At 41.4% G+C, this 13,823-nt stretch overlaps 1 protein-coding gene across 6 annotated transcripts in view; it reads left to right on the top strand.

The window, feature by feature from the left end:
* The first annotated feature begins 5,736 nt into the window (after positions 1-5,736).
* The window catches only part of LOC139762744 (uncharacterized), a 123,091-nt gene continuing 115,004 nt past the window's right edge, over positions 5,737-13,823 (top strand). For 4 of the 6 annotated variants that reach the window (XR_011715822.1, XR_011715823.1, XR_011715821.1 and 1 more), the window contains exon 1: positions 5,740-7,192. Coding sequence is in view for 1 of the 6 variants with exons in the window: in XM_071687837.1 (XP_071543938.1) it covers positions 5,908-7,192 (1,285 nt within the window). In the remaining 5 variants the exon portion in view is untranslated. Of the gene's footprint in view, positions 7,193-13,823 lie in introns of all 6 variants that reach the window. The other 2 variants (XR_011715824.1, XM_071687837.1) reach the window with 2 other exon arrangements.

Here is a 13,823-nt window from a genome sequence, read left to right as displayed (position 1 = left end):
AAACAAAAATATGGCTTTAAAAACTGTTGTATGAATGCATATTGCCAACGACTAATTAGCTGAACAGATGGATGTTTGAGATGTATCATGAACTGCCTCAACGTACACTGACCACAGCTTTCCTCCTACAATAGCGGGTATTCTCAGGTACTGATGTTGAAGTGAGCGTCACTAAGAGGCGAGGAACTAACGTGTTTCCCATATAAGGATTATAGCCACTAATTCTGCCAAACTCTAGTGAACATCAGTGACACATCTGTTAGTTTGATATAGTTAAGAAGGGAAATAACTTCATGATAACTTATATGTAGTGATATAAGACGAATAATTATGTAACCCGAGATAGTAAGATGAGAGATTCCATGATGAACGTTATATGTATGGTGTTGTTCCCATCTTGAACACACGGTATTGTGGTACTTGATACCACCATTACTTCAGACCAGCTCTTACCTGACGATGATGAGGGAGAACCAAACGACCACACCACCAACAGGCACCATCCTCTCCACAAGAACTGCTACACACACGAGCAGGAAAGATTATCTCTGGTCCGTCAGCAACGGCTGGTGGCCGGTGACTGAAGGTGGCTTGGAGGTCAGCTAGGTAGCGGGGTTGGGTGGGGGATGTAAGAAGCGGAGGGAACGGACACATGAGCTCAGTGATGATGGTATGATAAAGGAATGTTAGCCAACGAATTTCTACACAAAAAGGGTAGATTACGACCGAAAACAATGAGAAAATTGACAGAATAAAGATGTCGGGGCTATATTAGAGGTTGAAAGTATCATACAAACTGTTTTTAAACAAATACATACTTATACATGATATTCATGTGGGCTAGATAGGGAATCCTTTCAGCGGTCTGTAGGAGCTTGCATGGGACTGATGAGAGTGTGATGAAAAATCACAACTCGGGGAAGAGTGACCTTGGGTAGGAGAAGGAGATGGTGGCGTGGGTGGTTCCGTAGCCTCTTCCCGAACTGTCAGCTGAGGTTCAGGTCATGATGATTGGAAGGACCATTTTGTTAGCAAGCTGTGCAAGGTGGACTTATCATGATCTGGCTTGGCTCCTTCTTCACCTTTTGTAGTAGATGTTGTTGTATAGTGAACAGGAGGAACATCAGTATGGCAGACATAGATCACTTTCGTCAAAATGAAGGTTGTTAAGGAGGAGTTCTTTGGTTTAGGATCAGTGTTAGGAGTAATGTTAATGATGATAGTGAAAGTGATGGTAGCAGTGATGATAGTGACCACCTCTGCTAGACCAGAGTCCTGGACTCACCTTTGCCTCGACGCCCAAAGCTGGACTGTACGATATTCTGTAGGACGTCTACCCTGTGTTTTTCCTCCACGGTTCGTCCCTACATAACCTGCCAATCAAAGGCATAACAAGATTAATGTTCAACTGAACGCCAAAGTTCCCACTTTACGCACAATACCGTTGACATGCTAATATTGTAAACAAATTATATATTATTGAAAATAAGGCTAAGTTAATGAACTAAAGATTGCTCACTGAACTTTCGACCTTATGAACTCCGACAAAGTTTATTACGCTTCAGCATTTCGGGTTTCCTCTGCTCAAGTGACCTGATCCACGTGTATATTTCCTTCCTTTTGGCAAAGTATGTCGCACTTTATAAGAATGAAGTAGGAAAAAAACAGTTGACCAAAAAGAAGTAAAACTTTGTAAAAACGACTATAGTTCTGTCTCAAAAGACGAGGAAAAATAATTGAGAAGAGAGTTTCACGTTACCCAACATCTGTAAAGAGCTTCACCAAACACACGTGTAGGAAGGCTTTTTCTTTTCTTCCTCGCAATCAATAGCACTTTTCAGTATTGCAATGTGGCATACCTCTAGCTAATGCAATGAATCGTGCAGCAAAGCGCGCCAAGCACGTGTGACCGCTATGAAGGATTGCACCAAACTGATATGTGCAACAAACAGTGAACAAATATGTGAAACAAGTTATATCAACAAGTAATGGACATATATCAACAAGTAATGGGCATATATCAACAAGTAATAGACATATATCAACAAGTAAGGGACATAAGGAAGAAATTAAATGAGCAAACAATAAAATCCGAGAATCCTTAGAAAATTGCAGTGTTGATAGAAATGACACAATTACAAACATCCGCACGCGCACAAGAACACATTGTTCACACAAACAGACGCACAAGCCAGCGCACAGACATACAAGAGATGAGGCCTCACGAGTGTAAGACTCCCTCTTCGTACACTACAGACATGTACAGTAATTACACAAGCGCAGCGCAACATAAACAAGGCTGGCGGTGAGGTGTAGTCAGCTGGCGAGTATGGATCTGTGCCTGGGTCCAGCACACCTACAGCGACGCGGAGCAAACTTTGCATGACGGCCCTGCTGGGAAGCGCTCAGTCGCCCACCTGTCTGCATCAGAGACAGGGGCTCCTCACGCTTGCCTACTGTGCCTCATGACCTGGTCTTTCGATTCAATAGCCTCCTACCTCTTGAAGGACGTCCCCGTCAGGATCAAAGGATGTGATAGTGTGAGGTACATGTAGGACTGAGAGTGTACAGTGTGGCGGCCGATTGATTGGCTGTAGATTTTATGAGAACTGTGATGGCTGAGATGAAACAGATACGTTACAGCTATGATAATTTTGTGTTACGTACACTGTGTTAGCATGTTGGCCATAGTCGTGCCGTCGCCCGAGGGCTCACAAGTGAAAACATTAATGTCAACTTCATAATACTGTAAAATATGTATCAAACTCGACAAGTAAAACATCAAGACCTGAACGTGGTTGTAAATGTGATGCAAGAGGGACAAGCAGACCCACTGGGGTCACGGGCGACAAGCTTCAGGAACCTGAAATATTTCATCACATTATAAACAGTGAAAGCAAAACGGTTTCCATAAAGAAAAAACCAAATGATACTTTAACAGTTGAGACCATTTCTCGTTACCATTTATGTCTTAACAACCTGAGATGGATGCATGACTAGCATATTATGTCTCATACTGTAGTGCTAAGTATGAGAACATTATGTCTCATACTGTAGAGCTAAGTATGAGAACATTATGATGGAATATGGAAACCATTTCTTCATGTGAGAGTAAACGAACGTACAACTTGTGGTCATTATCCGTGTTACATTGTGACGTCACATCACAACACATTACGTCACATTCTTTATCAACATCACAAGTGTTCCGTCAGAGTGATCATTACTACTTCGTAGTCTACTATGAATCCTCTTGTCATAACATCCACAATAACATCTGTTCCACATATCATTATATAAAGGTCATCATCTGTAAGCAGGCATCACCACAGGTCAAACCATCATCGTCATCTTCTTCAATACTGCAGACATCATCGCAGCACAAACGACACCGTCTTATCGTTAGATATAACAATATATGAAATATAAAACATTACAATATACATCATATATCATCATACAATATATAACAAGTCATCATCCACAATTATGATACCTGTCGTATCCCAGTAAATAACAGTGGTCAACACACCATAGAGTGGTCATCACTACTGTTATAAGGTATTGTCATTACCGTACATACGACATGTGAGGCATGCGGCCCATGTGAGGCATCTCCTGCAGGTGCACCAGGCCAGAGGTGGGTCGCCGCAGGACAGGTCGTCCACCGCCACCACACAGATCAATGTTCTGAGTAAGTCGGGCTTGGTTAGTGACTATTGATCACCCACCCAGGAGACCTACACTCTCCCCCTCTGACGTACATGGTGTCTCCCCTCTGACGTACATGGTGTCTCCCCTCTGACGTACATAGTGTCTCCCCTTTCACCTATCTTGTGTCTCCCGTCTGACGTACCTTCTGTCTCCTTTCTGACGTACCTTGTGTCTCCCGTCTGACGTACCTTGTGTCTCCCGTCTGACGTACCTTGTGTCTCCCATCTGACGTACCTTGTGTCTCCCGTCTGACGTACCTTGTGTCTCCCTTCTGACGTACCTTGTGTCTCCCATCTAACGTACCTTGTGTCTCCCATCTGACGTACCTTGTGTCTCCCTTCTGACGTACCTTGTGTCTCCCATCTGACGTACCTTGTGTCTCCCGTCTGACGTACCTTGTGTCTCCTTTCTGACGTACCTTGTGTTCCCATCTGACGTACCTTGTGTCTCCCATCTGACGTACCTTGTGTCTCCTTTCTGACGTACCTTGTGTCTCCCGTCTGATGTACCTTGTGTCTCCCGTCTGACGTACCTTGTGTCTCCCATCTGACGTACCTTGTGTTCCCATCTGACGTACCTTGTGTCTCCCGTCTGACGTACCTTGTGTCTCCCGTCTGACGTACCTTGTGTCTCCCTTCTGACGTACCTTGTGTCTCCCTTCTGACGTACCTTGTCTCTCCCTTCTGACGTACCTTGTGTTCCCATCTGACGTACCTTGTGTCTCCCGTCTGAAGTCCTTTATGTGGTTTCAGGAGTGGTAATGTGTGGATCAGGTGTTTTCTCTTAAGAATGTGTGTGAGAAATACTTAAAAGTACAGAAACTTTTACATATTGCATTCATGGATCCGAGGAAATAGTATGATGTGGTTGATAAAGATGCTTTGTGGAAGGTGTTGCGGATATACAGTGTGGGAGGAGAGCAATTAGAAGCAGTGAAAACTTTTATTCGCGGGGGAGACACAAGGTAAGTCAGAGAGGAGACTCCAGGCAAGTCAGTCGGATGACACAACGTGACTGTGTAAGTAGGTAGATGGTAGGGTGAGTGGTTCCAGGTGAAGCTGGGTCTGCAGCAGGGATGTCATATCACCATGGCTGTCTGATCTGTTTATGGATGGGGTGGTAACGGAGATGAATGCAAGGGTCTTGGAAATAGGATCAAGTATGCAGTATATTACCGTAGGGAGAGAGAGAGAGAGAGAGAGAGAGAGAGAGAGAGAGAGAGAGAGAGAGAGAGAGAGAGAGAGAGAGAGAATTTTTTCTTGATGACACAACATTGGTGACAGAATCGACTGAGAAAATGCAGAAGCTGGTACCTTTGTTTGGGAGAGGGCATGAAGGGAGAAAGTTGAGGGTTAACATGAAGAAAAGCAAAGTTATTACGTTTAGCAGTGGAGGCAGACAGGTTAGTCGGGGGTGTATGCTTGCACAGATAAGATATTTCATGAAATATTTTATACCTGGAAGCGGACATGGCAGCGAATGGAACCACTGAAGCTGAAGTGCGTCATATGCTGGGATGGGTGAAATTCCTGGGAGCTATGAGGGACGTGTGTGTGTGTGTGTGCTGAAATGGTTTGAAGAGAATGAGCAAGGAAAGGTTTGGCAAAGAGGATATAAGTTTTAGAAGTGAAGGAGACAAGAAGGAAGAGACGAATATGAAGAGGGAAAGATGTAATGAATTAGGTTGAACATGCGGGAAGGTGTATGCCGTGCACAGGATAAAGTTGAGTAGAGCAATGTGGTGTGCAGCAGCCGATGTGTTGTTAGTGGACCGAAACAGGGCATATGAAGCAACTGGGTGAAACCACGAAAAGGTCTGTGAGGCTTGGGTTTTAAATACAGAGCTGCGGTTTCGATGGATTACACATAGCAGCAAGAGAATGGATGAAGTCTTTTCTTTGTTGCTGGCGCTATTTCGTTAACAGGGGAAACGGCAAATAAGTATATATATATATATATATATATATATATGTATGTATATATATATAAACCTAGGTTCTTATGTTTCAGGGCGTAAAAAGTTTGAATTTTTTCTTGTCAGTTATCTACTTCCTTACTGGGATTTTATGAGTAACATGGATGTATCTCGGATATATAAGTAACATGGATGTATCCCGGATATATCCCTGAATCTCTCATGAAAGAAACTGTACTGAGTTGTATCTTGAGTCAAGTGGAAGAAATTAATCTGATATGAGTAAAGTCAGGCCAACAAGGTGTCCCCAGCCATCACCAGGTACCGAGAAATTGGTCGTCCTTGGTTCGAGAAAGACATCTGGGGAATCCTCAACCAACCCCAAACCTTCAAGAGCGACCAAACTCAACAGCGACGACGAAGCAGTGTTCAAGATGTTTCGGAACTTCGCCTCTGACAGTACATACAGCGCTATGAACCCACTGTTTGTTTCTGCTGACGAGGCTGCCATGCCCCCTGACCTGCCCACACCGATGAAGCCCACCGTCCCTACCAGCTACTCTATGCCCACTCTGGCCACCACTCTGACCAGCCTCGTATCGCCTACCCGACCGCCGACTGACGACTGCTGTACCGTCACCTCCGTCAGCAGCGAGGCTTACCCGTCAAGCCCCTCCAATCTGTCTCCACCTCCGAACACGCCGTTGTCCCCTTTATCTGTACCAGGCAGTCCCGTGCGTCACAAGACCCACCCAAGCTTCAGGGCCCCTAGTTCAAATCCTCTGAGTCCAGATATCATCCCACCTCCAAACACACCTTTGTCTCCCATGTCACATATAACGAGTCCCCAACTGGAGGCCGACCAATATGTCCTGGGTCGCTCAAACATCTGCGCTGATACTGCGAGGCCCAACGAAGGACCTCTGTACAACATCCTCAGTCCTGATCTCGTGGATCTAACCAACCTTCGGCATCCTACAGGGGACGTGTTCCCGACGTCAGCACATGACCCAAGATGCGAAGGGAAGAGCATGTGCCCCTTCTCAGCTTATCCCAATCATTACTGTCTTGATCATGACGGAGACGCCGAGAAGGTGATTAAAGATCTGGTGAATCTAGGAAACGGTGTGTATGACAATAAATGTGGCAGAAAAGATTATAGCAGACCAAAGTGCAACGGCGTCCTGGAGCTTCCAGGCAAATCAGAGGACTGGAACAAACTGGAGGAAAAGCAGAATCTCGTGGCAGCGTGCTGGAGCCACAACCTGACCAGTGCGCCCGAGGACCTCCAGAGCAAGGAACCAGAAAAGTACCAGTCCACTTCTAACGAAGTCCAAAAACCACAAAAGGAAACGAAAAGCGGCGGTCCGCACGAGGAGACACCAGAGGAGAGCAACCGTACGATCATTCCCGAAACTAACGAGCAAGAGGATCAGAGGCGGCGGTCTCGTTACCATAAGTTGAAGATTCCCATGATTGATGATGACCTGGACTCTCAACAACCAGATTCATCCTCACCAACGGAGAGCGACACCTCCTCCTCCCTCTCCCTTGATTTCCTTGGTGAGTACTCTGTATGAGGGGCCACAGATGCACTACACCTGTATAACCATAGATGCACTACATCTGTGTAGCCACACATGCACTACACCCGTGTAGCCACAGATGCACTACACCCGTGTAGCTACAGATGCACTACACCCGTGTAGCCACAGATGCACCACATCTGTGTAGCCACAGATGCACTACATCTGTGTAGCCACAGATGCACTACACCCGTGTAGCCAGAGATGCACTACATCTGTGTAACCACAGATGCACTACACCCGTGTGGCCACAGATGCACTACATCTGTGTAGCCACAGATGCACTACATCTGTGTAGCCACAGATGCACTACACCCGTGTAGCCAGAGATGCACTACATCTCTGTAGCCACAGATGCACTACACCCGTGTAGCCAGAGATGCACTACATCTGTGTAGCCACAGATGCACTACACCCGTGTAGCCACAGATGCACTACATCTGTGTAGCCACAGATGCACTACATCTGTGTAGCCACAGATGCACTACACCCGTGTAGCCAGAGATGCACTACATCTGTGTAGCCACAGATGCACTACATCTGTGTAGCCACAGATGCACTACATCTGTGTAGCCAGAGATGCACTACATCTGTGTAGCCACAGATGCACTACATCTGTGTAGCCACAGATGCACTACATCTGTGTAGCCACAGATGCACTACACCCGTGTAGCTACAGATGCATTACATCTGTGTAGCCACAAGTGCACTACACCCGTGTTGCCACAAATGCACTTCACCCGTGTAGCCACAGATGCACGACATCTATGTAGCCACAGATGCACTACATCTGTAGAGCCACAGATGCACTATACCTATGTGTAGCCACATTTGCACTACACCTGTTTATCATATTTTGGTAAATCTTGTTAAGATTGTAGTTTATCTTGGCCAGTTTATCATAGAAGATTTCAAGACGAGTTATACCATTGCTGTGGGTCAATGATGATCATAACCCATCCCAGTAGCCAGGAGGGCTATTAAGATAAGGACAAACGTGAAATCAATAATAAGATATATACATTTTTTTTCCTAAGCTCTCACAAGGTGGGTAAGGCTTTACAATGGATGGAAATGTTGAGGTAAGAGAGTGAAATAACGTATATATAACATGGAACCCAACCTAACCCAACGTCTGCCTAGCTTAGGCCATGTCAACCAAACGTAGGCAACGTCAACCTAATCTGAGCCATATCAACCTAACCTAATAAAGGTAACAACCTTGTCTGTCGTTCTTGGTGATTTATAACGTTGATTTATAACGGTGATTTATAATGGTGATTTATAATGGTGATTTATAACGGTGATTTATAATGGTGATTTATAATGGTGATTTATAACGGTGGTGATTTATAATGGTGATTTATAACGGTGATTTATAATGGTGATTTATAACGGTGATTTATAATGGTGATTTATAATGGTGATTTATAACGGTGATTTATAATGGTGATTTATAATGGTGATTTATAACGGTGGTGATTTATAATGGTGATTTATAACGGTGATTTATAACGGTGATTTATAACGGTGATTTATAATGGTGATTTATAACGGTGGTGATTTATAATGGTGATTTATAACGGTGATTTATAACGGTGATTTATAACGGTGATTTATAATGGTGATTTATAACGGTGGTGATTTATTAGTGATTGATAATGGTTATTTATAACGGTGATTTATAATGGTGATTTATAACGGTGGTGATTTATTAGTGATTGATAATGGTGATTTATAACGGTGATTTATAATGGTGATTTATAATGGTGATTTATAACGGTGATTTATAACGGTGATTTATAATGGTGATTTATAACGGTGATTTATAATGGTGATTTATAACGGTGGTGATTTATTAGTGATTGATAATGGTTATTTATAACGGTGATTTATGACTGATTTACAACGGTGGTGACTTATTATGGTGATTAATAATGGTGATTTATTACGGTGATTAATAATGGTGATTTATTACGGTGATTTATTACGGTGATTTATGACTGATTTATAACTGTGATTTAAAGTCTCCAGATCATCCTCCCACACAGGAAGACAAGCGGTCGAGGTGCTTGACAACTCTATTTCTCGGTATTACTAGTTGATACTTGGTGAAGTTTCTCGGTATTACTAGTTGATACTTGGTGAAGTTTCTCGGTATTACTAGTTGATACTTGGTGAAGTTTCTCGGTATTACTAGTTGATACTTGGTGAAGTTTCTCGGTATTACTAGTTGATACTTGGTGAAGTTTCTCGGTATTACTAGTTGATACTTGGTGAAGTTTCTCGGTATTACTAGTTGATACTTGGTGAAGTTTCTCGGTATTACTAGTTGATACTTGGTGAAGTTTCTCGGTATTACTAGTTGATACTTGGTGAAGTTTCTCGGTATTACTAGTTGATACTTGGTGAAGTTTCTCGGTATTACTAGTTGATACTTGGTGAAGTTTCTCGGTATTACTAGTTGATACTTGGTGAAGTTTCTCGGTATTACTAGTTGATACTTGGTGAAGTTTCTCGGTATTACTAGTTGATACTTGGTGAAGTTTCTCGGTATTACTAGTTGATACTTGGTGAAGTTTCTCGGTATTACTAGTTGATACTTGGTGAAGTTTCTCGGTATTACTAGTTGATACTTGGTGAAGTTTCTCGGTATTACTAGTTGATACTTGGTGAAGTTTCTCGGTATTACTAGTTGATACTTGGTGAAGTTTCTCGGTATTACTAGTTGATACTTGGTGAAGTTTCTCGGTATTACTAGTTGATACTTGGTGAAGTTTCTCGGTATTACTAGATGTTACTTAGTGAATTTTCTCGGTATTACTAGTTGATACTTGGTGAAGTTTCTCGGTATTGCTAGTTGATAATTGGTGAAGTTTCTCGGTATTACTAGTTGATACTTGGTGAAGTTTCTCGGTATTACTAGTTGATACTTGGTGAAGTTTTCTCGGTATTACTAGTTGATACTTGGTGAAGTTTCTCGGTATTACTAGTTGATACTTGGTGAAGTTTCTCGGTATTACTAGTTGATACTTGGTGAAGTTTCTCGGTATTACTAGTTGATACTTGGTGAAGTTTCTCGGTATTACTAGTTGATACTTGGTGAAGTTTCTCGGTATTACTAGTTGATACTTGGTGAAGTTTCTCGGTATTACTAGTTGATACTTGGTGAAGTTTCTCGGTATTACTAGTTGATACTTGGTGAAGTTTCTCGGTATTACTAGTTGATACTTGGTGAAGTTTCTCGGTATTACTAGTTGATACTTGAAGTTTCTCGGTATTACTAGTTGATACTTGGTGAAGTTTCTCGGTATTACTAGTTAGATACCTTGGTGAAGTTTCTCGTGAAGTTTCGGGTATTACTAGTTGTTACTTGGTGAAGTTTCTCGGAATTATTAGTTGATACTTGGTGAAGTTTCTCGGTATTACTAGTTGATACTTGGTGAAGTTTCTCACTATTACTAGTTGATACTTGGTGAAGTTTCTCGGTATTACTAGTTGATACTTGGTGAAGTTTCTCGGTATTATTAGATGTTACATGGTGAAGTTTCTCGGTATTACTAATTGATACTTGGTGAACTTTCTCGGTGTTACGAGTTGATACTTGGTGAAGTTTCTCGGTATTACTAGTTGTTACTTGGTGAAGTTTCTCGGTATTACTATTTGATACTTGGTGAAGTTTCTCGGTATTACTAGTTGATACTTGGTGAAGTTTCTCGGTATTACTAGTTGATACTTGGTGAAGTTTCTCGGTATTACTAGTTGATACTTGGTGAAGTTTCTCGGTATTACTAGTTGATACTTGGTGAAGTTTATCGGTATTTCTAGTTGATACTTGGTGAAGTTTCTCGGTATTACTTGTTGATACTTGGTGAAGTTTCTCGGTATGACTAGATGTTACTTGGTGAAGTTTCTCCCTATTACTAGTTGTTACTTGAAATTTCTCGATATTACTAGATGTTATTTGGTGAAGTTTCTCGGTATTACTAATTGATACTTTGTGAAGTTTCTCGGTATTACTAGTTGTTACTTGGTGAAGTTTCTCAGTATTACTAGTTGATACTTGGTAAAGTCTCTCGGTATTACTATTTGATACTTGGTGAAGTTTCTCGGTATTACTAGTTGATACTTGGTGAAGTTTCTCGGTATTACTAGTTGATACTTGGTGAAGTTTCTCGGTATTACTAGATGTTACTTACTTAGTGAAGTTTCTCGGTATTACTAGTTGATACTTGGTGAATTTTCTCGGTATTACTAGTTAGTACTTGGTGAAGTTTCTCGGTGTTACTAGTTGATACTTGGTGAAGTTTCTCGGTATTACTAGTTGATACTTGGTGAAGTTTCTCGGTATTACTGGTTGATACTTGGTGAAGTTTCTCGGTATTACTAGTTGATACTTGGTGAAGTTTATCGATTTCTAGTTGAGACGGTGAAATTTCTCGGTATTACTAGTTGTTACTTGGTGAAGTTTCTCGGTATTACTAGTTGATACTTGGTGAAGTTTTCCGGTATTACTAGATGTTACTTGGTGAAGTTTCTGGGTATTACTAGTTGTTACTTGGTGAAGTTTCTCGGTATTATTAGTTGATACTTGGTGAAGTTTCTCGGTATTACTAGTTGATACTTAGTGAAGTTTCTCACTATTACTGGTTGATACTTGGTGAAGTTTCTCGGTATTACTAGTTGATACTTGGTGAAGTTTCTCGGTATTATTAGATGTTACATGGTGAAGTTTCTCGGTATTACTAATTGATACTTGGTGAACTTTCTCGGTGTTACGAGTTGATACTTGGTGAAGTTTCTCGGTATTACTAGTTGTTACTTAGTGAAGTTTCTCGGTATTACTAGTTGATACTTGGTGAAGTTTCTCGGTATTACTAGTTGATACTTGGTGAAGTTTCTCGGTATTACTAGTTGGTACTTGGTGAAGTTTCTCGGTATTACTAGTTGATACTTGGTGAAGTTTCTCGGTATTACTAGTTGATACTTGGTGAAGTTTCTCGGTATTACTAGATGTTATTTGGTGAAGTTTCTCGGTATTACTAGTTGATACTTGGTGAAGTTTCTCGGTATTACTAGTTATTACTTGGCGAAATTTCTCGGCATTACTAGCTATTACTTGGCGAAGTTTCTCGGTATTACTAGTTACTTGGCGAAGTTTTTCGGTATTACTTGTGGTTACTTGGCGAAGTATGTCGCAGTAGTACTTAATTCCATTATTGGAAGTGGAAATGAAAATGATGTAGATCGAGTTATTAATTAGAATAATGAAGTCACATCTTATGATGTGCTGAGGCTCCACAACCTGTAATATTACAAACTTGTTCATATTGATTAACGTCCCTTGCTAATATCCTCTTATAAAGGCCAATTACTTTGTGTAGAGTAATTCTCATAGCCCAACTCCAAGCCATAATTTGTAACATTCTTAAGGAACTGAGAAGGACAGTATGGCTTCTGAAATAAAGGAATATAAACTTTAAGTTCAATGTTAAAGTAATGTGTCAGAAATTAATGTTATAATTTCGGTCATTGTTTCCGTCTTACTTGTTTACCATTGGTATGATATGAGTAAACATTGTTATAAAAGACTTTTTAATGAATCAATTAATTATCTCTCATCAACACTTTCAAACTTTTACATTGTCCATGTCTGAATAATGCTCTAACTTGATACTTTATCCATATCCATATTAGACGGATTGAATACCTTTCCACACACCTAAGAAGAAACACAATAAACAAACTCTGGTCATTTTGTTTTCGACTTTTGTTTTCGACTGTGTGTGTGTGGGTCACATGGGTGAGTAAGATCCTCCATACATTTTCATGTTCCTCATGAATAAAGTTCATTTTCCCGGTAAAGCTGACGAAAACGACGTCACACGGCCATGTACCGAGCTGACCCAACAGCTTAGGAGCCAATGATCACCCCAGACTTCCTGTATACAGTAATTGTTGGTGTCGAGACATGTATCAGTTCCTGGGGGGGGGGGGGGGGGGAGGATCCGAAGCTTCGACTCCGCGAGATAAGACTCCCATCATGCTACTATTTTCATGTTATTGTCATCATGATATAACCAATTGTGTATTGTATCTTGTATCTATATTGTTATACTGAAAGTATAGTTCGAACGATAGTATGAAGGTTGAAGCAAATATGTTATTAGTTATAAACCGACGATGGTTCGCTTTGAGGGTGTCGGGTAGGAAGGAATGAAGTTGTGGTGGTCACCGGCTGTTGGCATACCGACCCTCAGTAGCAATCAAGATCTCGTGTAGGTATGTTGTGTTCTTCTCTGTGATTTTGTTTTGATCTGTTTACTGCTGATCGTCATAGACTCCGCCACTTACAAAAATCATGCACTTCTGTATATTTTCTATTTTACAATCGTTTGTGTATATAATGTATATAACTTGTTTCATGTTTAAAGTTAAGTGGGTCGTTGGTATTTTTGGACAAAATAATACAATATTCTCCTCGTGATATTTCATGTATTTCATAGTAAATCTACCCCGGTATGACCTCCATCTTCATGAGCCACGATAATATTACATGGTAATCATATGTTAATCCGAGAAATGTATTGTAATCACTTGTTGCCATA

Source organism: Panulirus ornatus, chromosome 44 (assembly GCF_036320965.1).
Source record: "Panulirus ornatus isolate Po-2019 chromosome 44, ASM3632096v1, whole genome shotgun sequence".
Lineage (NCBI taxonomy): Eukaryota > Metazoa > Arthropoda > Malacostraca > Decapoda > Palinuridae > Panulirus > Panulirus ornatus.
The sequence above is the reverse complement of the archived record's forward strand: the minus strand, read 5'-3'. Positions and strand labels throughout refer to the sequence as shown.